Below are 22,000 nucleotides of genomic sequence, written 5' to 3'. Positions count from 1 at the left end.
GATGGCAGCTCCCAGGGCTCAATAGCCAGAGAGTCACTGCCATCCTAGGGTCCTAAGGGCAGGAGAATGCTAAGAGAGGCCAGCAGAGAGGCTCTGCCTCCTGTCCCCTAGCCCTCCCTCTTACGCCCGTCCCCCTCAGCTCTGGGAAACCTGCTGATGTAGGAAGGCAGCCTCCTGAGAGCAGAACATCCGTAGAAGAGACAGAGGATGGAGGGATGGGTGGAAGGACCATGGAGACGGGAGGCATGGTTGTTACCCTTTCCTTCCTATTCCTGAAGCTGAGACGTGGTCTGTTTCTCACAGAAATGCGTGGCAGTATCGCTTGAATAAATTACTTTGGTTGAGGTCACCTACATCAGATTAAGAGTCAGCTGGAAGGGGCAAGAATTGGACAGAAGGGAGTGGGGTGTGTTTGGCTGTTCCTTGCCGTGTCTAATTGGGATCTCACTGGGGAGATGGCTCTTCTTCAGCTTCAGTGACAATTATAAAGGCCCTCTGAGGAGTGACAGGTCACTGGGGGGGCAAGAGGAAACACAGCTCAGAGTCCCGGGAAAGAAGCTCAGACAAAACAGAGCTACCATTTAATGCCTTCAAAGGAGTCCAGGGGTGGTGGATGGCCTTAAGCCAAGGGGCAGGAATTGGGAGACTGAGCTACCAGCTGCATTCTGTGCAACCCCTCCCCTTGTGCATCCCAAGGGCTGAAGGCGAGGTGAGAGGATTTTCTCAGGTGCCACAGAGAAAGCACCTTTACCTCCTACTCAAGGAGTCTCCGTCAGTCCCTCCACCCGAAGGTTCAAGTCTGACCACCCGATCAGAGCTTGGCTGAGGACTTGGGAAAAGAGAGGGTGCCGAGACAGATGTGGGGAGAGTTTTGGCCACAGTTAGCCTGGTGTACACAGATGTCCGGGATGTGTGATAGTTGTACCACTGAGGTCTGAAGTGGGAAGAGAAACAGACCGGTGACGATCATATACACCAACCCCCACCCCAGGTTGCCCACCCTCCCCCAAACACACACACTGGACCTCTTATCCTGTCTAGTCTCTATCATCGTGGGGGCAGTCCACTGTTCCTTTTTTCCTGTTTTGTGGTGCTCGGGATGGAACAAGGGGTCTTGCGAATACTAGGCAAGCACACGCCAACCCTGCCCCAGCTCTGGCCCCCACGATTCTTTCTTGACTGTGGCTCATGAGGCACATGTGTGCTGTGCTTTCCTGAGGGGAGAATGTGCTGAGGCAGCAGAGGACTGAGGGAGCTCTTATCCTCTTCGGCCCTCCCTCCTTTATCTACGAGATGTGGCTCACACTATCTTCCTTGTCTGAGGGCAAAGCTCACACAGATGATCTCTTGAGGTCTCTTCTAGAGCCTCTTGAGATCTGTGATTTCTTGGAGCTAATTTTGATTCTGCCTTCACATAGTTGTGTGACTCTAGGCTGTCTCTTCCTTTCTCTGAGGCCCCACGCTCCTCCTCACCTGCAAAAAGAGAAGTTTGGAGGAGATCCGACGTCTTTTTGTCTCTAGCAAAACGGAAATCAGAACAGATATTCATGCTCACCTCATGTCAAACCCCATCTCTCTATGAAAATAACACGCGGGATGGGTACCGAGATTCCTCTTGTGTAGATGGTAACTGTCAGGGTCAGACAGGCTCTAAGTCAGAGATGCAAACTGAGACTCGGTTGTTACACAGTTTTGCTTCCTGGGCTGCAGTTGTGCTGACAGAAAACATCCTAACTGACTTCTCCCCAGGCGTTCATCTTCTCCAGAGTTAGGGAGCCAGTGCCCGAGGGGATGGGAAATAAAGAGAGGAGCAGCAGGATGTGGAACAAGAGGAGAGAGGGAGAGTGCTGGGTCAGGAGCTAAGGGACTACAAATATGCCAGAGCCATTAGGAAGTCACCTGGGGAAAGACTTCCAGGCCTTAAAGCAAGAGAGCAGGCCTGGGGTCAGTGGGCCGGGCACTTGCTGGAGCTTGTGGTGTTGGGATCACCCTGAACCCCAGAATTCCTCAGGACTGTCTGCAGAGGCTGCCGCAGGCCCTGGCATGCATAGTGGTGATATCAAGCAAGCTCTGTTGGCGAGAGCTGTGGGCAGCAATCACTAGGTGTGTTTACTAGCCAATACTAGGCAGGAGCCCTGTGGGCCAGAGGGCAGGTGTTGGTGCGGACTCGGAGGGAGACAGGAGCTTGTGGGCCTAGCCACATGTATTCCCTGCCCTCGGGGTCCTCCATGAGTATATACGCACAGCCCGCTCACCAGGCCCAGGCCCGAGACCCAGTGAACAGCCCCAGGATCAAGTCACACTGCAGTTTATTCAGCCACAGAATCTTTATGGTCCCGACCTTCCCAGCTACGGGCTGCCATTGTCCATGATCCCTGTTTCAGTCACGGCTCGTTCAGGACTCTGGGGACCGAGGAGGGTGGGGGTCCTCAGGGTCTGCTGTCCGCAGTCTGCCAGGCAGGCTCAGCTGCAGCCCCCCACACCCTTGATGAGGCTGGCAGCCTCAGGGATCTGGCGGAAGAGGTTGCGGAGCGTGTCTAGCTCCTGGGTGAGCTGCTCCACGCGGCTGCGCAGACGCTCGTTTTCAGCCATGTACTCCAGCACCTTCTGCTGTGTCTCCATAATGCGCCTCTTGGCCTTGTCCCGGCTCTTGCGCACTGCAATGTTGTTGCGTTCACGTCGCAGCCGGTACTCGAGGCTGTCTTTGTTCACTGCCTTCTTGCCCTTGTGTGAGGGCCCAGCCGGGGAGGGCGTCTTGAGAAGGGGGCTGCAGGGAGGGACGGCAGCCGCCACAGGGGCCTGCAGGGTAAGTCAGAAGGACAGAGAAGTGAGGGTCCACCAGCAGGCAGAGCAGAAGCTGAGCAGGAACCCCCCCCCCCCCCGCAGCAAGGACGCACTTGGGGCCTCCAAGGAACAGAGAGCTCCCAGGCGGCTCCATCTCCCAGTCATGGCGCTGTCTTTGTGAAAGACGGTAACCCACTCGGTGCTTGGTCTGAGACCAAAGCTGTCTTTCATGCACTCATACTCTCTGAGGACACTTTCCTTCGGTTTGTCTGTTGTAAGTCTCCTGTTCTACAGTTCTACAGCCAGTATTTCCTCTTCCAGAAGCAGACAGCCGAGAAGCAAGAGAAGGGGTATAGTGGACCGCAGGGAAGCTGGTCCAGCCCGAGACCAGGGCAGAGCAGCCACCACAGGATCTTCAGGACATAGTGGAGCTCAGAGAAGTGAATTCACAGAGTGGGGAAGCCAGGCCATGGAGCAGGCTGTTTTCACAGAGGAGCACCAAACACAGACTTGTTGGGTGAGCCCCATGTCAGAGTTCCCTCATCCAACCACCTAGCTTCAACCTGGGGAGGAAACAAGGGAGAGCTGCCTCGGTCTTACCTTGAGGACGCGTAGGGGCTGGCCAGGTGCTGCCAGGGTCGGGGGAAGGTGCACCGCTGTCTGCCCACAGTGTGCAACTTGGTACTGCAGGGGATTGTAGCCACCTCGGCTGGTGCCTCGACTGCCCTCTGGCCCACGGGGCTCCTCCTTCACGGCCACAGCCCTGGGGTCGTAGCTCCCCGGGTTACCGTAAATGCCAGGCCCCAAAGCCTTCCTATCTGGGCCAAACGTATGCGAGGGATAAGCAAATGGCCGAGGGTCAGCCGGCAGGTAGTGGGGGAACGAAGGGGTTCCTGGGCCCTTAAGGGTTCGGGCTTCAGGTGCTGGCTTCATGGTAAAGAGGTCAGAAAGTAGCTGCTCTTCCCCAGACTCGATGTAGGCAGAGAGGTCGATGGAGGCCTCATGCTCACACATGTCCCCCAGCTCCCCTGGCCCAGCTCGACCCCCTGAGAACTCAAGTGGCTGCTGGCCAGCCCGAGGCTCACACTCATAGTAGGTCCCGTGGGACATAGCCGTCCCGCCCCCTCGGCTCCCCGCCCCTGGGTTCTGTGCTGGGGCACTCCTTGGGATGCTCAGCCTGCCCTCTCTTGATCTCCCCTGGCCCTAGAGTCGCCCTCGGTCTAACCTCTCTGGTCTTTTCTGTCCCCCACTCCTACGTGGCTGCTCTCCTCCTCCTCCTCTGCTTCCTTAGTCAGAGCCTCTCCTTTCTTCCCTTTTCCCCCCTCTCCTTGGTGTGAGTCAGGGAGGGGCAGGGCACACCCCAGAGGGAGGGGTGCTTAGCAGTTAGGGCGCTCTTTGGTGAAGCGGGAGCCACAGTCCAGAAGTTGCTGTTTGGGAAAATGTCCCCTCTTGTCCTGTTAGCTCAAGGGATTCGAACCCCTTGTCCAGGGTAGCTCCTCTGAGTGTCCGTCTTCCTCCAACTTCCAGAAAGATCTGTGCAGAGTAAGGCACTAAGCCAGAGCCAGTAGAGAAAGCACTCCTCCAGTGCCAACTTGGTCTAAACTCCTCCCTGTCCCCCCAAGTCCTGAACTCCACCTACCCTGGGGTAAGTCAGTTCCTTGAATAGCCCCACCTCCCACAGCATTCTCCCGGGTGTAGGCCATCATTGTTTGAGACTTTGGGGAGGTAGTAATAGGTTCTAGGACCAAGCCTCCCCTGACCCTAGCATAGGGCACGCTCATTTGCTTGTTTTGAGACAGGGTTTCACTATGTAGTTCAGGCTGGCCTTGAACTCACAGAGGTCTGCCTGCCTTTGCCTCCAGAGTGCGGCGTTATTTAGGGTCTTTGGTTAGGTCTTTTACAGGGCTTGTGCACGTGTTTCCCATCCTGGCTACCTCTAGCTGCCTGCCACAGGCTGCCTGGACATAGCTGAGGTTTCTGGTCAAGACATGGGCCCTGAACCTTGGGCCAAGGCAGGTAACTGCCCCAGAATGGACAGGCAGGATCCATGGAGGCCCCCGTTGTTCCACCTTCACTGAAAGAGGCTCAGGCTGACCCCACCCGACACTGGCTGGAAGCTCTGCCTCCTACTTCCTGTGCTGTGGGGTGCACGCAGGCTCTGGAGCTCACTGTGGCTTCGTTTGCTGCTGTCTTTCCTTCTGCATGACTGTTTTCTGACCTCTAGTGTGTCTCGGGTCCACTTCCTCTTGTAAGCTTGAGAAGTCTTCTCTCTTGTCCTCCCCTCTTCCTGGGGTGTCTCTGGGTCCGTAGGAGCTGCCTGGCTGTCCTTCATCGTGTACTAATCCCCACACTACACTTTCCCTTTCCTTTTGGAATGCCCTGATCCCGCCAGTCGGAGATATCTGCTGTGGTTCTGCCTTTGGCAGGGGTCTAGGTTTAGTGGCAAGAAAACACATAGAAATGAGAAATGTGTTATTTTCCTTCCTTCCTTCCTTCCCCTTCCTTCCTTCCTTCCTTCCTTCCTTTCTTTCTTTCTTTCTTTTTTTTTTGAGACAGGGTTTAACTATGTAGCCCTTGCTGCTTTGGAACTCGCTCTGTAGACCAGGCTGGCCTCTCATTCAGAGATCTACCTGCCTCTGCCTCCAGAGTGCTGGGATGAAAGGTGTGCGCCACCACCACTGACTCCTTTTTATTCTTTTAGCTGAGGCTCCCTGTTTGTGGAGGCTGGCCTTGAACTCTCAATCTTCCTGCTTCAGCCTCCCTAGAGCTGAGTTGATAGGTGTGTCATGCCTTCTTGGCTCTTTTATTACTAACATGTTCTGGGGAGAAGGACAGAATTTTTTTTCTTTTTTTTTGTTTTTGTTTTTTTTTTCGAGACAGGGTTTCTCTGTATTGTTTTGGAGGCTGTCCTGGAACTCGCTCTGTAGACCAGGCTGGCCTCGAACTCACAGAGATCCGCCTGCCTCTGCCTCCCGAGTGCTGGGATTAAAGGCGTGTGCCACCACCGCCCGGCCGGGACAGAATTTTTTAATGACTTAATTTTTTTTTAATTGTAGGGTTGTGTGTGCATGCACATGTGGGTATGTGCCCACTCTGGGGTTCCCAGAAGACATCAAAAAGGTGTCTGGTTTCTCATGAAAGCCAGAGATGGGTGCTTGGAGCCGAACTCAGGTCTTTTGGAAGAGCGGTGATTACTCTTACTCACTGAGTTTTCTAAGTGAGGGGGTCACAGCGGGGGTAAGCTTGGATAGCATACATATGTCACTGAACACTAAAATAAAACTGCCCACAAGTCAGACACTGTATCCTTCTAAAACCCTCCATCCCATCTTTTCTAGTGCCACAATTTGCCCCACATGCTCTGAGCACAGTCTGAAGTATGGCTAAATATGCTTCCTCCAAAAGCCCTGGCCGAGCAGAATGAGAGCCACCAGTATCCGCAGAGCACCGGAAGTAGGGGAGCAATTTCTGCTCTTCGTTCTACAGGTCCCAGCCAAATAGATACCAAAGCTACGAGATTTCAGTTTGGTGACCTGCCGTTATTGGCCACTAGATGACGGTATTGGTTCATAAATTCTATATTTTCGACACTGTGATGGTTTGGAACCAGGTGGACAGCAGGGGGCGGCCTTTCTCAACCCTGACACCAGCCCTGAAAGCTCAGTTCTGGGAAGCAGGAAGAGGAGGCTTAGGACTGGGGGCGCGCAGTCATGTTGCAGATGGGGTGGGAGGGCTAGGGGATTGGTACCAGGACCTGTCTCAAAGAGACATTCTGTGCTCCTCCTTGACTGTGGAATAACGATAATGGGTTGGCCTAGTGTCATCTGATAAACTAACGCTTTTTCTCCGTCGGTGGAACGTGCACTACTTTTTCACGCTGACCATTTTGCTGTGACCTAAGCAGTATTTTTATCCTAATTTCATCGACAAGGAAAATGAGGAGAGGCTGAGTTATACTGGAGCACAGGAGGATGTCTTGTTGATCTCTGAAAGGGCTGCAGGCTTGTTCTTAAAATGGCCCTGGGGACAGAGGGATGGAGTAGGTGTTGTATGAGTCAGGGAATCTTCTTCCGCCTAGCTGGCTGCCATGGCTGGGGTGGGGGAGAGCTTCAAGGAAGCGCTGAACTCCCTGCGGGAGGTGCACAGATACAGCCAGCAGGAAATGAGGAGGCCTGCAGCTTGTGTCCCAGTGAAATAAGTGATGCAGGTGTCTGGACTGAGGGAGCTGGCGCTGCCTGCAGGCTGATAGCAGCGTTTCCTAGTAACTGAGGCATAAGTACCAGGGTTCTAGATAGGGAAGGGAGGGAGTTGGGAAAGGAGGGAGAGGGACCGGAAGGCAGTGCCACTAAAGACTGGGACGTCCTTACTGGGGGAAGGGGCGCTTCCAAGCTCAGCAGGATCATTTTCCTGTTGCTACCGCAGTTGCTACCTGTTTGCATTAACTAAAACAATGGGTGTATGTTATCTCAGTGACTTGTGACAGGCGTCTCTCCAGGACTGCCTCCGAGGCTTCCCCATAGGGCAGTGGATAAGCCTGACTGTGAAGTCTCAAAGGAAAACTCTGGTCTCTGTCACCCACCAGCTCTCCGACCTTAGTCAAGCTACCTAATCGTCCTGTAAAATGGCAGTAGTAATGCCTTCCTCACGAGATTGTTTAAACTTTGAAAGTGATAACGTGTGTAAAGACATGGACTCTGTGAATGCTGTCTCCTTCTTTTCCCCTGACCTCTCCACTGCTTTTACTCAAGTCTCTGGAGCACGCACTCCTGCTGCCTTGGTGGCTACACTGACAGGCATTTTAAAAATCTGGGTTTTAAATAGCAGAAAGCCCATGCGGGTGTGGTGGTGCATGCCTCTAATTCTAGCATCTGGAGAGGCAGAAGCAGGTGGATCTCTATGAATTTGAGGCCAGCCTGATTTTCATAGTGAATTTCAGGCCAACCCAGGCTACACAAAGAGAAAACCCTGTCTCAAAAAACCAAAACAACAACAATAACAAAATCAAATAAATTTGTATTTATTTAACATTTATTATTATTTTGGACAGGGGGATGTTGAGATAGGGTTTCGCTGTGTAGCCTTAGCTGTCTTGAAGTTCACTCTGTAGACCAGGCTAGCCTTGATCTTATGTGTCTAGGTGTTTTGCTTGCATGTATGTATGTGTACTCTGTGTGTGCCCGGTGCCCATGAAGGTAAGAAGAGGGAGTCTGATCCCTTGGAACTGGAGGTAGGGGTGGTTGAGCATCCATGTGGGTGCTGGGAATTGAACCTAGGTTCTCCGAGGAGCAAGTGCTCTTAACCACTGAGCCACCTCTCCGCCCCACGTTTATTTCTGAGGACAACTTGTGGGAGTCAGTTCTCTTCTTTTGCCATGTGAATCTCAGGGAGTAAATGTCAATTGTCGGGCTTGGTGGTAAGCACCTTTATCGTTGGGGTCATCTCACTGACTCTAGTTTTACCTTTTTAAAAAACGAAACAAAATAGGAGCTCGTGTAGCCTAGGCTTGCTCCAAATTCACTATATAGCTGAAAATTACTTTGAATTCATTGATCCCCCTGCCTCTCTTTTCCAAGTGGGGTTAACCATCTTGACAACCTTTTTTCTTTTTTGGAGACAGGGTTTCTCTGTGTAGCTCTGGCTGTTCTGAAATTCACTCTGTAGACCAGGCTGGCCTCAAACTCATGGAGATCTGCCTGCCTCTGCCTCCCGAGTACTGGGACTAAAGATATGTGTCACCATCGCCCAGCTTTGACAACATTTTTAATTTTATTTTTCCAAACTGACATTTTGAGCCCAAAAGCACCAGGTAGTGTGCAGGCTCTGGAAATAGTTTCGCCAGACCCTGCCTGGGGAATCTCATGGTCCAGACTGGCAGCCCCACAGGGAGGTGGTCTTAACGTGCAGTGGATGGACAGAGAGGAGGGTCAACTACATTTATGTTTGTGTGACAGATTCATCCCCACTACCCTCAGAGGCCAGAAGAGATGCTAGATCTCCTAGAACAGGAGCTATAGATGATTGTAAGTTGCCATATGTGAACTGGGAATTGAACTTTTGTCTTTTGAAGAGCAACTCGTGCTTTTAACAGCTGAGCCATCTCTCCAGCCTAGACTTTATAAACTTTTGGTTCAATTTCCAAATGCTAGGATTCAGCCACCATGCCTTTCCTTCCGTCCTTCCGTCCTTCCTTCCTTCTTTTCTTTCCTGTGGTGGTACCTGGGATTGAACCCAGGGCCTCGTGCATGCTTGGCAAGCATTTTACCAACTGGGCTCCATTTTGCTCTTTGAGAATAGGCCGAGATACTTTGTTTTAATCTTTTCTATAATGGTGACCATTATAAATTCAAAAGTGGTGTGAGAGAGAAAGACGCCTCTGAGAACGACAAGCTTCCAGACTGTCTGGAGTAAGGACAGCCACAAGCAGGAGTGTTGACACCAGGCTAAGACAGTGTGGTGTCTGTACCTCAGTTTCCAAGATGGTGAAGGGCCGTGTCTCGGTCTTCACTCTCCTCCTCCCCACAGGTCCTTGCTCTGTCAGCAGAGCTGGCTCTGGAGTGAAGCTGCCCCAGGAGAGGCTGCAGGGCTGCCCGGAGAGGACAGGCAGAGGCAAGGACTAGGTCCAGTCCCATCCACTTTTCAAAGCACCTAGAGATCCCCAGCTGTCCTGGAACTTGCTACAGAGATCAGCCAGCCTTTGCTTGTTGATTGCTGGGATTAGAAGCATATGCTACCATGACTGGCAAATCTGGGAAATGTGGTTTTTTGTTTTGTTTTGTTTTGTTTTTTTTAAGAGACAGGGTTTCTCTGTATTGTTTTTGAGGCTGTCGGTCCAGCCCGGCCTCGAACTCACAGAGATCCACCTGCCTCTGCCTCCTGAGTGCTGGGATTAAAGGCGTGCGCCACCACCGCCCGGCATGTGTTGTTTTTTTTACAAGTAACTCTAAGAAAAATTTCTAGGGGTCAACCTTAACTCAAGCTGGATCCTTGAGATCCACATGGTGGAAAGAGAGAACCAACTCCTGCTTAGCTGGGCCAACAAGAGTCATCTTCCAACAGGCAACAGGCTCCCTGAACCCCCTGGGGCTCTCTCCACACCAAGCCTTTACTGCCAGGTTTGGGGTATCACCTCCATCTTTGCCTGGGGCTGTTCCCTGGCCTATAACTCGCCATCTTTGCCTGGGGCTGTTCCCTGGCCTATAACTCGGATGTTGGAGAGTGAGACCTCTACTTCCTACTGTATGTTCAGAGTTTCAGGATGGTGTACAGAGTGGGAACTCCGCAACCCTTCAGGACTCCACAGAGGTAGTTATCAGAGGGCACAGGCTCTTTGTCCCTGGCCCAGCTCAAAGGTATGGCAATCAAGGCTTTTAGGAACGAAGGTCTGAAGGAACCTGGCAACCAAAGACTTCTGGATTAAGTAGAAATGTCCACTGACTCTGATTCAGAAGTCATCTGATTTTTTTCTCTTTCTTTTAAAGATGTATTTATTTATTATGTATACAGTATTCTGCCTGCACATATGCTTGCACACCAAAAGAGGGCACCAGATCTCATTACAGATGGTTGTGAGCCACCATGTTGGGAATTGAACTCAGGTCCTCTGGAAGAGCAGTCAGTGCTCTTAACCTCTGAGCCATCTCTCCAGCTGCCCCCTCTCTTTTTTTCTTTATTTGAAACAGGTTTTCTCTATGTAACCCTGGCTGTCCTGGAACTCGATCTATAGACCAGGTTGGCTTCGAACTCAGAGATCCACCTGCCTCTGCCTTCCAAGTGCTGGGACTAAAGGCATGCACCACCACTGCCTGGTGGTCATCTGATTATTAACATCATTGCTTCATTTCCATTTAAAATTTTATTACTTGAAAAGAAAACACTCCACAGAACAAACCAATAAAACTCAAAACCTAAATGAGCTCAGTGACAGATTATTAAGGTTCTAGTTCTGCCCCCGAAACCACATACATTAAAAAACTCAAAAGAAATAGAAATGCCAGCTTCAAAAATATTTATCCAAAAAGTAAGGCATCCACTTAAAAAAAAAGAGAGAGAGATAATAATTCAAGGAGGGGGTGGGTAGAGGCTGGGGGAGTGAGAAGAAAGGGATTGAGGGATGGTCCCTGGTCCCCCAGAGGCCCCACAGCCAGCCTGGACTGTCCTCTGAAGGACCAGGCAAAGGCCCTGGGGTTTTCCAGTTTGAGTAGATGGAATGAGGGTTGGGTCCTGCTTTGTGATCAACAGATCCTGTCCCTAGCAGAGCAGGTGTGGTGGCTACCAGGACAAGGCAAACCCTGTTACCTTCTGGGAGAGCACAGGTCAGCTTTTCTGAGGTCTCCAAAGGGAGTGCCTTTCTGTCACTGTCTTCCATCTTGTCCCAGATGGGATGGCAGGATGGTGGTGGGATCATTTGAGTTGGGGGAGGGGAGAGGGACTAGCCTTCAGAACCTCCCCCCACATGGTCTCCCCAGGGTGAGGGTGAGCACCTGTGGGGAGGGGGAAGCACCCTTCCTTCCAGGGAAGGCATTTAACACCAGGACTGTCCTGAAGGGTAGAACTAGGGAGCATTTTTAGGCTCAGTTCTTGAATGGGAGATGACTTAAGGCTGGTTTGACTCTTAATTTCAGCCCCGAAGGGCTCTGCTTCCTGCCTGGTCCTTGAGCCAAGGTCCGATGAGAAGAAGGGTGAGGCTGGCCGGCAGTGCTTGTGCGTGGGAAGAGCTGCTGGGATGGTGAGAGCCACTGCTCTCTCACAGGAGGGGAGGTGTAGCTGAGTCGCTTTGCCCTTTAGAGAGAGATAGATGTCTACTAGACTGAACTTAACAAGTCTTTCTGGCTTCAGGGAGCTTTGGCACCACAGGGGGACAGGAGGCAGGAGCAGGGGCAGGAGCAAGGGTAGGGCTTGGCATCTGCAGTCTGAGCCTTCCCCTGTGTATTCCACAAGCATGGCTTAGCTGGGGATAGGGTGATCCTCCTTCTTGGTCCTTAGCTCAGTGGGGAGGAGGCACCCTGAAAGGGAAGTTTCTGGGCAGGGCCTGGGTCGGGCAGGGGAGTGGTAGTGGTACAGGGTGAGGAGCGAACCCTCTGCCTTTTGGGTCCCTGGTGACTGAAGAGGCATTTGAGTCTCTCCAGCTGACGGTGAGTGGTGACGCTTGAGTTTCATTGGTCTTCCCCAGACAACTCACTGTGGCTGGCTGCCACCTCCTCCTTCCCAACCTGGGCTCAGAACTAGGGAGAAGACGCAGCAGTGAGCCCAGGTTTCTTAGAGGCACCCAAAGGGCATGGGCCTGGGAGGGGGTCTTGTAGGGTACCCACGGCACCTTCACTCTCCTCTGTCCCTTGGAGTGCGTGCAGGCCCAGGTACCCTGACCTTGACCGTGGGCCTTGGGGCTGGAAGCAGTTCTTTGGGTACAAGAGTGTCTTTGTTTAGAACTTGTCACCATGGACACCCAGGTCTTGCCCCTGCCTGACAGAAGTCAGAAGTATGTGTGTGTGTGTGTGTGTGTGTGTGTTGGGGGGACCTAGGCAGGGATGCAGGGCAGAAAGGATGAAGGAGGGAGTGGTCAGTTAAAGGGATGATAGTCCTCAGAGCTAGGGCTGTTCCTCTGAGTCCTGGTCCTTGACAGGAGCAGGCTGGAAGATGGGCTTCTGCTGCTCCTCCTCCACGTCATCCGTTGCTTCCTCTGTCCCTGAGTCCCCCTCCACCTGGGGATACACGACCACACACATCTTCTGACTCACTAGGGTTATTAATTCTGTGGGAGGGAACAATACAGAAACCAGGTCATTGCTTGGTAGGCTGTGACCCCACAGTCAGCTCAACTCTGGCCAGCTCTTCCACCTCAGCTTCTACCTCAGAATAGCCAGTGACTTTTGGAGACTGGCTTGCCCATGCTGCATTTTCTGATGGCTACCTCTCGCTTACCAAAGCTCTAGCCTTCCACTAGACTCCCTGCCCCCATTCCCAGGGCCTCCACTGGTCTCCAGTTAGCCTGTCCTGGGACTGGTAGATGGCTGGCAGGCTGCCCCAGGTCTGTCTGGGGATGCCAGCTGCTCTCTGGAAGACATCTGTCATTCCTGGCCCCAAATCAGGAGCCCTGTGGACTCAAGTGAAGGTAAACCTTGCCTTTCTGCTTCTGGTAGGGCTCTTCTGATTCTACTGTGTCTCTTCCCAAGAGGCCCTCTCTCTAGCCACCACTTACCAATGAAGTCATTGAAACACTTGGGTTTGTGTTGCCAGTAGACACCCAGGAAATAGACAGGTACTCCCGTCAGCATGATAGCCAGGCCAATGCCGCACACCACCGGCTCTGACCACAGGCTGAAGATCAGCAGGAAGGCCCAGAACAGCAAGTAGATGATGGGAAACAGCAGACTGATCTGTGGGGCAGAGGGACTGTGAGTCATGTGGCTCTTGATGTCCCTCAGGATGAGGGCGCCCTCTCCCTTCTTCATCCTCATCCTTGAGGGCAATGGCTGCACTTCACTCAGCTCTGTGTCCCAGACCTTAGGCTCTTATAGGTGCTATATCAGCAGATGCTGGTGAAATAGGACAGGGAAGTAAGGATCTTTACTGCTCAGGTCCCTTCCAGGTGAGATCAGATAACATCTCATGACTCATATTAGTGCCTGTGGCAGCCAGAGAAGCCCAGGGGAGTGAGAAGCTGGCCAGGGTGGTAGTATCCATCTGCAGGGTCCCGGAAAGGGAGAGGCAGGAAGCAAATGGCCCGCTTTGGCTCCTGTCTTCACACCCACTTCCAGGCCAGGCCTCATCTGGACTCACCACAGCCGTGCTCATCCCCTCACACGAGGATCAGCTTCAATTTATTTGCTCAAGCAATGGGAGAAGAGAAAGCAGCTTCATCCCAGGAATCCAGCAGGGCACAAGGCAGCCTAGAACCTGGACTTATTTTGTCCAGAAGGAAACATTGGCTCCACAGGTGTGGCTTCCTGCTGATTGCATGTGAGCCGTACCTTAGCTGGTCTTCCTGATCTAGGGGCAGCTGCTCAAGATGCCTACCTCCCTGCGTGCTCCTCTCAGAATGGGGCAGTGAAAATATCAGAGAGACCCAAAGAGTCCTCCTTTCTCAGACAGAAGAATCTTCTAGAAGTATCTTGTTTTTAGAACAGGATTCTCAAATAGCTCCAGGTTCTACTCAGTTGCGAGAGAACTCTGCACTTCAGTACACCTTGTTTTGAGCAGTCTCAGAACAGACAATGTCGGGTTTGTTTGTTTGTTTGTTTACAGTAGCATCACTAAGTTCACCGAGCCTCCTACTGTGTGGGTAGTATTGGGAGCGTGGAAAGCAAGGACTGTAGACATGGACTGGAAAGCTTCTAGAAAGAGGGGGTACTTGGTCATCGGTTAGAATTTAAACAAGCAGATGGAGGAGACTCACTTGGGACAGACACAGTGTAGTGAGCCCAGATATTGGAGGAAAGCGCAGATAAGAGAACCCTGAATCCTTCGATTTAATTGTGAAGAAAGGAAATAGCTGTCCCATTCACACACGACCAAGAGCCACGACTGAAAAACCCGGTCGCACTAGATGCCGTGGAAAAGGGAAGGGACCCCTCTCACCTTGATGGGCCGGGGGATGTCAGGCTTCTTCCAGCGAAGCACTATCTGCCCTGCAACCGTGACCCCGTAGAAGAGGTAGTTGATGAAACCCACGTAGTTGATGAGCGTGTACATGTCACTGGTGACCAGCATCAGCAGTGTGGAGAGGCACTAGAGAAACGAGAGTCAGAGGAAGGAGGCTGGAGGGGTGCTCCTGGTGAGGGGTGCTCCTGGTGAGGGGATGCTCCTGGGTGAGGGGATGCTCCTGGTGAGGGGATGCTCCTGGGTGAGGGGATGCTCCTGGTGAGGGGACGCTCCTGGGTGAGGGGATGCTCCTGGTGAGGGGACGCTCTGCCCCTCCAGCCCGGGTGTGCTGTTTTATAGCAGACATCCCAAGAGGGGGGCTTCACAGCCACCTGGAGTAGCCAAGGATGGGCTCTACCTTCATTGTCAGGAACTTCTTTCTGGATTTTTTTTGAGATAAGATCTCTCTATGTAGCGCTGGCTGTCCTAGAACTTGCTATGTGAACCAGGCTGGCCTCAAACTCAGAGATCTGCCTGCCTCTGCCTCCTGCGTGCTGGCATTACAGGTGTGGGCCACCACTTCTGGCTAGGAACTTCTTTCTTATTGCAGGGGTAGAATCAAAGTGTGTAACCACTGTTGGGGAGTAATCATTCAGAGTGGATACCCGGATTGGCTGCGCTGGTGTGACTGGCTCGAGCTAATTTTTTTCTTTTTGTTCTTTTGACTCCTTAAGGAGATCGTTAACTGATAAGCAAGGCTTTATTCTTATTATTATCATTTTCTCTTGGCTGAGTAATCTAATTTACTCTTTAAAAAATGATTAAATAGCCAGGTGATGGTGGTGTAGACCTTTAATCCCAGCACTGGAGAGACAGGCAGGTGGATCTCTGTAAGTGCTGAGGACAACCTGGTCTACAGGACAGCCAGGGCTACACAAAGAAACTCTGTCTTGAAAAACCTAGGGGAAGAGGAGATTAAACAGTAACATATATTAACAATAGTCAGATTGTTAGCATTCTACAAATACAAACTCATTTAAATCTGTAAGATCCCTATGAGGTTTTCTCAGTGGAAGTGGCTTTCCAACTTCAAAGTCATCTCTGTGTCTCTCTTGGAATGAGTTGTTGGGGAGAGGCACTGTGCCTGCCTGTAGTACACTCTGAGCACCGGTCTCTCCACACCTGACAGCGATAAGGCCTCGGATATAGCCAGCCTCCCTTCATGTCCAATGTCAGCCTCCCTTTGTGTCCAATGTCAGCCTCCCTTCGTGTCCAATGTCAAGCTACTGTGAGAAACACCCACTACTAATTATGCTCTGGAAGCCACCCTCCGATAATCTGTGAAGGCCAATGAGGCTTAGTTCTCCCATGGGATTTGATGGTAAGTGGATTTCAGTAGGTGAACAGCTCATATTCTCACTGTACCTGCCTTGTAGTCATAGAGCTGCAACTCTATGACAGCTGAGAACAAGTCATGTGACTCATGGAAAATACTGTCCCCTTCCGTCGCTTTCTGCAACTGTCCTAACAAGATGACCTTCGTTCTGTATCTGCACATTCTGGAATTCTCCCAGTGAGCTCCACTCCCTTGACTTCTGACCACCTCTTTTGGGGATAAAAGTAAACTTGCTTTTGTTGTTGTTTTGAGACAAGGTCTCTCTACTTAGCCCTGGTTGGCCTGGGACTCGCTATGGAATTGGATTCAAATTCAGAAATCTGCCTGCCTCTGCCTCCTGAGTGTTGGCTTGCCACCATGTCTGTCTCAAAGTAATTTGTAATGATTTACCCCAGGATTTAAAAGAAAAATAAAATTAATTCAAAAATTAATGAGGACAGTCTTCGCTTCTTCCTTTAACTCTCTACAGTCGTGGTTTCAACCTTCCTAATGCCGAGACCCTTTAATACAGTTCCTCATGTTGTGGTGACCCCCAATGATAAAATTATTTTCGTTGTTACTTTATAACTGTAGTTTTGCTACTGATATGAACTGTGATGTAAATATCTGATGTGCAGCCCTGTGGGGGTCGTGACTCACAGGTTGAGAACCGCTGCCCTAAATGATTCTGTTCTTTTTTTTTTTTTGGTTTTACGAGACAGGGTTTCTCTGTATTGTTTCGGAGGCTGTCGGTCCAGCCTGGCCTCGAACTCACAGAGATCCGCCTGCCTCTGCCTCCCGAGTGCTGGGATTAAAGGCGTGTGCCACCAACGCCCAGCGATTCTGCTCTTTTTTTATTCTGTTTCCTTTCCCCACTTTCAATTTATGCCTTTTCCCCCGTCTGTGCCCTGAACTAGATTTATTTTGATGGCATTTTCCAAGAGGCAGGAAGTGTGTGTGTGTGTGGGGGGGGATGAACATCTGCTGTGACCAGCTGAAACACAGGCTCAACACTGTGCCCTGTGGTAGCAGGTGCCGGTAAGGCCAATAACAGAGACATGTATTTGGGAGGCTGTGGTATCCCAAGTCTTTTTGTTTTTGTTTTTTCCGAGACAGGGTTTCTCTGTGGCTTTGGAAGCTGTCCTGGAACTAGCTCTTGTAGACCTGGCTGGTCTTGAACTCACAGAGATCCTCCTGCTTCAGGCTCCCAAGTGCTGTGCCACCACCAAGTCTTTTTTCATCTGACTCAATAGGACAGGAGACTGAAAATGAGCCAGCCTGAGAGTTGTGGGTGTTTTTGCCTGGGATCGTTTCTAATTATATCCCTTGACATTCATAGAGCGTTGGCCGCACGTGCAAGCTTAGCTAGGGCTTAGTGAAATGCAGAGCTCAACCAGAAGGAGACAGGTGTGTGTGTGTGTGTGTGTGTGTGTGTGTGTGTGTGTGTGTGTGTGCGCGCGCGTGCGGATAGTGTGAATCCCAGTCGTGACTAGGCACAGAGCGAGGGGAGGAGCTGTGCGAGGCCAACCGCGGCAGGGAACCTTACTGTGAAGAGCAGTGCGGGGATGGGGGTGCAGCGTTTCACGTGGATCATGGCCAACACGCTGGGAAGGTGGCCTTCTCTGGCTCCAGCAAAGAACAGCCTGGCAAGGAGAAAAGTAGGTCAGCCTGGGATAGCCTGGGAACCTCTAAGCCGAGGCTCTGTCATCCATGCCCACCTTAGACCCACACAGTGGCACTGTCCCCCAGCCAGGACCTGCCTTTGTGCCACACTTTCCAGCCCCAGAGCCTCTGCTCACAAACGCAGGCACAGGCACACCAGAGGCAGCCAATGGGCAGGTGGATGGACATCAGGCATGTCAACGCTGAGGGTACCATCTGGCTGGCTCAGGGTGCCACACTGTCATTCCGAATCATTCCCATGGTTCAAGGCTACAGGTTGAACAGCTTCTCTGCCCTTGTTTTTTATTTTTGGTTCTTTGAGACACATTCTCATGCCATCTATGTGGCCCTGAACTTCCCCGTAGCAAAGACAGGCTTGGAATTCCTCCTGCCTCCACCTCCTGAATACCGGCATTAGGCCTGTCCCTTTGCCTGGCTGTGTGTCTCCTTTACATGAGAACCTTCTGATGCTCTGGGGTGACTGATTCCCTGGCACACAGCTCTGAGCTTGCTGTGCAACGGTTTAAAAAAACACCCTCATCACAGTCAGAGAGCAGCTGCTTCTGGGAGGCCAGAGAGGGGCCACGGGCTGCAAAAGGATGGGGGAACCTGGGAGAGTCAGTAAAAGTTCTGGGGTTATTGCCTTCAGCATTTCTAACCATCACAACTTGTCAGTCACTCTTAAAGTTTGTGCATTTTATTGTATATGCTCTGCACTTAAAATGTTTGCCCTGCGGTGGTGGCACACACCTTTAATCCCAGCACTCGGGAGGCAGAGGCAAGCGGATCTCTGTGAGTTCGAGGCCAGGCTGGACCAACAGCCTCCAAAACAATACAGAGAAACCCTGTCTCGAAAAACCAAAAAAAAAAAAATGTATGCCCTTAGAACTACTCATTCTGTTCCCAAGAAGCCTTCTTTAGGAAAACAAAAACTGAGAGGTACCGAAAGGTACATAGACAAAAAGGCTCTGGCAGTGAGTCCAACTGCAAATGGCCTCAATGCTTAAAATCATGAGAGTGGCTAAAGAAAGTAGGATATGTGTGTAATTATGAAGCAAAGAAAAATCCTGTTTCTAAGATTTTCTTTTTTTTGTTTCAGGTGCATGGGTGTTTGTCTGAATGTATGTCTGTGCACCATGTACAAGCAGTGTTGGTAGAGGCCAGAAGGCGGCAGATCGTTACAGATGGTTGAGCCGCTGTGTGGGTGCTGGGAGTTGAATCTGGGCGCCTCTTCAGCCCTCGAAATCATGTTTCTGAAGAAAATGATTCTGTGACAGCATGCTCACAATACAACATCAAACAAAAATGTGGAATACAAAACTGTGATCCGGAGCTGGGCGTGGTGACGCGTGCCTTTGAACCCAATACACCAAGCTGAGGGAGAGGATTTCCAGTTTGAGGCTAGCCTTACATGAGACCCTGTCTCACAAATGGGGAGGAGGCTGGAGGGTCAGCTCATTGGTTAAGAGCACTTGCTGCTCTTGCAGAGAAACTTGGTTCAATTCCCAGCATCCACACGGTGGCTCACAACCACTTACGATTCCAGTTCCTGGGGGACCTGACACCCTCTTCTGACTCTGTGGGTGCTAGGCATGCACACAGTGCACAGACACATGTGCAGACGAAGGTCATACGTCTTAAAAGTAATAATCTAATTATCAATGAAAAGTAATCAATAATTGTAGGAGTGAACCCCACAAAGCTATCCGCCCATGAGGGCGGGGACATGCAAACTGACACAGGTAGATATAAAAGGAAGTGAAAGGAAAAGGAACCTCCCCTTTTTCTCCTGGAAGCCAGCCACGCTTCTAACTCCTGGTTTGAGCGACTCTCTCTCTCTGGTAAATAAATATATTGTTTTCCATATAGCATTGAATATCTTTGATAAATAATCTAATTATCAATTAAAAGTGATAATCTAAAAAATGGGGGGTGGTTATACACCCTTAGGAGGGCAAGGAGATAGTGGGGACGACAGAGACAGAGACACAGACCCACAGAGAGGACAACATTAAAGCAGCCCCTTCCTTCCCTTCTCTTTATACTTCTTCCAAACAAAACAACCCACACTGCCAGTAGTCCTGTGCATATTAACGTCCATAATCTGTTTTCTTTCTTTTTTTTTTTCGAGCCAGGGTTTCTCTGTGGCTTTGGAGGCTGTCCTGGAACTCACTCTGTAGACCAGGCTGGTCTCAAACTCACAGAGATCCACCTGCCTCTGCCTCCCGAGTGCTTCAGAATGCTGGGATTAATGGCCACCAAAGCCCGGCACATAATCTGTTTTCTTTAATCGCTTTAATTTCACCCATTTATTTGTCTGTGTGTATGAAATGACGACTTTTGGGAGTTCTCACCTTCCACCCTTGAGTTGGGTTCCCGGGGTCAAACTCAGGTCATCAGGTTTGGCAGCATTGCCTTTATCTGCTGAGTATCTACTTTTACTTTTCTCTAGGGCCGGCGGCTGAGCGGAAGGTGACAGTGTGACAGGGCACAGGCTATTGCTGTCTGTAGCCCAGGCTAGCCTGGAAGTCTTGGACTTCTTGATTTAGCCTTCTGAGGTCTGACATCAGAGGTTTGTGCCCCCAGACCTGGTACAGACGAGGGATTCTAAGAGAACTGCCTCTCCACGCTTTGTATACGGGGTAGAATGGTGCTAACAGTAGCAGCTCAGAAGAGTGGGAGCTGACTGTGACTCCAAGTGCCCATAAGCAGCTGCCACCATGAACTGTTCAGGCCAGCTTCCCTAGTTTCATGCAGAAGACACATGCAGCCCCTCCCTTCTTCCATGCTATGGTCTTTTCCAGCCAGCCCAGGGTCATGCACTAGATGGAGCCTCGCAGACTCTGTGGGCTTCATCATGCACATAGCCAGGCTCTCATTCAGATCCCCCTCCCATACGACCAGGACCAAGTGTAATTGTCCAGGTCTAAGAGTCCCACGTCAGGTTCACAAGTTAGGGAACAAAGGAGAGTATGATGGCACCAAGTAAAACACACACACACACACACACACACACGCACGCACGCACACACACACGCACGCACGCACGCGCACGCACGCACGCACACACACACACACACACACACACACACACACACACACACACACACTGTCTGCTCAGCAAGGACCATCCAGATTCAAACTAAGACATAAAATAATGAAAGAGGAGGGAGTGAGGGAGGGAAGAGAGAAGAAAGTAGTAGGTGAGCAGAGGTGGCCCGGGAAGGGAGGCAATTCCTCCGGCATCTCCTGCATGCACACACGACTATGCTACATGCATGCAGACCACTGTGTGGCCTGCCTGAGGGACAAACCCCAAACTAAAGCGACTGTAGCCAGCCACTCTCCTCCAACAGATCCCAGGGGGCCTCCTGGGTCACTGCTCTTCCACTGCTCGCCCTCTGCTAGGCCTCCAGGTGGCCACGGCTCCTGTGTGACACGCACACGAGGTTGCTAGGGGTGAGTGTGCGTCCTCCTCTTTATTGCTCTGGACCCTGGAAACATGGAAGTCTCTGTCATCTCACAGGAACTTCTCTGTGATGCGGCAGGTGGCTTGGGAAACAGTCGAGCCCAGGCTCGTCTTTTGAATAGGACTGTGCTCCCAGGGCACAGAAAACCTGCGGGCCACACAGATGGCAACCCTTCGGCATTTGTACATCCCGCAGTCCATTCTAGAGATGGCAGGAAGGGACATGAAAGAGAAGCCTGATCTCTGGATAGACAGAGGCAAGGCTCCAGGGCCCACTCACGTTTCTGGCTTCCCAAGGAATTCTGGGTTGGGGTTGTGGCTACCGGCTCTCTCATTGACGAACGTTTCCTTTCTACTCTTCCCTGTGCAGCCCGTGGCCTTCTGCAGTACCTGCTGCCTCTTGAGTAGGGAGTAGTCCTACATCACAGGGATCTCATCCCAGGTGGAGTCTGGCTCCAGACATCCATGGGCGGCCAGATCCAGAGGCTTCAAGCATAAGAATCCTTCCAGGTCCCTTTCAAAGTAGGGTTTCTTCTGGACAGTAGCTGACAAGGGGGGAAGGGGACTCTAGGAATGTAGTCAAGACGAAATCCTGCTGCCACAACAAGGCCGGCTGCAGCCTGCACACCACGTAGTGTAGGCTACCCTCCGGACAGCAGATCCCCCCTTAGCACACACGCTGACATGCGTACTCCTGCAAAGCCACCACTCAGGAGGTTGCATAGACCCCTGCTGAAGACAAATCCATCAGAGGCACACAGAGCAATGGACGCAGAAAAGTGGCCAGGCAGGGCCCGGGCAAGCACTCACCGGGAGGAGGTGAAGAGTGAGCCGTTGACTCCTCCGAATGTGGACAGGGCAACAGAAATGGGCATGATCCAAGCCATGACCCCCAGAAGCTTCTCTCCAAAAGTCTGAGGAAGAAAACAAGAAGTGAGTGATGAGTAAGCGTAAGAGCCCTATTCCAGCTTGCTCCTCACTTCCGGAGTGCCTGTCTCCCATCTACCCGGCTGATCCTCTCTGAGAACCCGGGTCCAGACTACCATGACGCAGGGGCAGCTACACACCAGGAACACGTGCTGTGGGCTAATTTACTGAGAGGGCCAGGGCATGGTGGTGATAACAGTAATGAA

At 51.5% G+C, this 22,000-nt stretch overlaps 2 protein-coding genes across 3 annotated transcripts in view; both read right to left on the bottom strand.

Annotated features, from left to right (window-relative positions):
• Positions 1-2,292: 2,292 nt before the first annotated feature.
• On the bottom strand, positions 2,293-4,287 carry Cebpe (CCAAT enhancer binding protein epsilon). Its single transcript, XM_040740683.1, has 2 exons — positions 3,385-4,287; positions 2,293-2,799 (listed from the first exon to the last, which is right to left on the bottom strand). The coding sequence occupies exons 1-2, from the start codon at positions 3,892-3,894 to the stop codon at positions 2,464-2,466; spliced, it is 846 nt and encodes a 281-aa protein (XP_040596617.1). The 5' UTR covers positions 3,895-4,287; the 3' UTR covers positions 2,293-2,463.
• Positions 4,288-10,621: 6,334 nt separating this feature from the next.
• The window catches only part of Slc7a8 (solute carrier family 7 member 8), a 57,031-nt gene continuing 45,652 nt past the window's right edge, over positions 10,622-22,000 (bottom strand). For both annotated transcript variants that reach the window (XM_040740576.1, XM_040740577.1), the window contains 5 exons: positions 21,678-21,781; positions 17,283-17,379; positions 14,359-14,508; positions 12,980-13,157; positions 10,622-12,532 (listed from right to left, as the gene is read on the bottom strand). In XM_040740576.1, the coding sequence (XP_040596510.1) occupies positions 12,369-12,532; positions 12,980-13,157; positions 14,359-14,508; positions 17,283-17,379; positions 21,678-21,781 (693 nt within the window). In that variant the 3' untranslated portion in view covers positions 10,622-12,368. The remainder of the gene's footprint in view (positions 12,533-12,979; positions 13,158-14,358; positions 14,509-17,282; positions 17,380-21,677; positions 21,782-22,000) is intronic.

This window comes from Mesocricetus auratus, unplaced genomic scaffold, assembly GCF_017639785.1.
Source record: "Mesocricetus auratus isolate SY011 unplaced genomic scaffold, BCM_Maur_2.0 Super-Scaffold_100707, whole genome shotgun sequence".
NCBI classification, from domain to species: domain Eukaryota; kingdom Metazoa; phylum Chordata; class Mammalia; order Rodentia; family Cricetidae; genus Mesocricetus; species Mesocricetus auratus.
Note: the sequence above shows the minus strand (reverse complement) of the source record. Positions and strands in the feature narration are given on the sequence as shown.

Coding starts and splice junctions, on each gene's coding strand:
- Cebpe (XM_040740683.1), bottom strand. CDS start 3,894: ATGTCCCACGGGACCTACTATGAGTGTGAGCCTCGGGCTGGCCAGCAG. Junction 2,800..3,384: donor AGCCCCTACGCGTCCTCAAG/GTAAGACCGAGG, acceptor CTTACCCTGCAG/GCCCCTGTGGCGGCTGCCGT.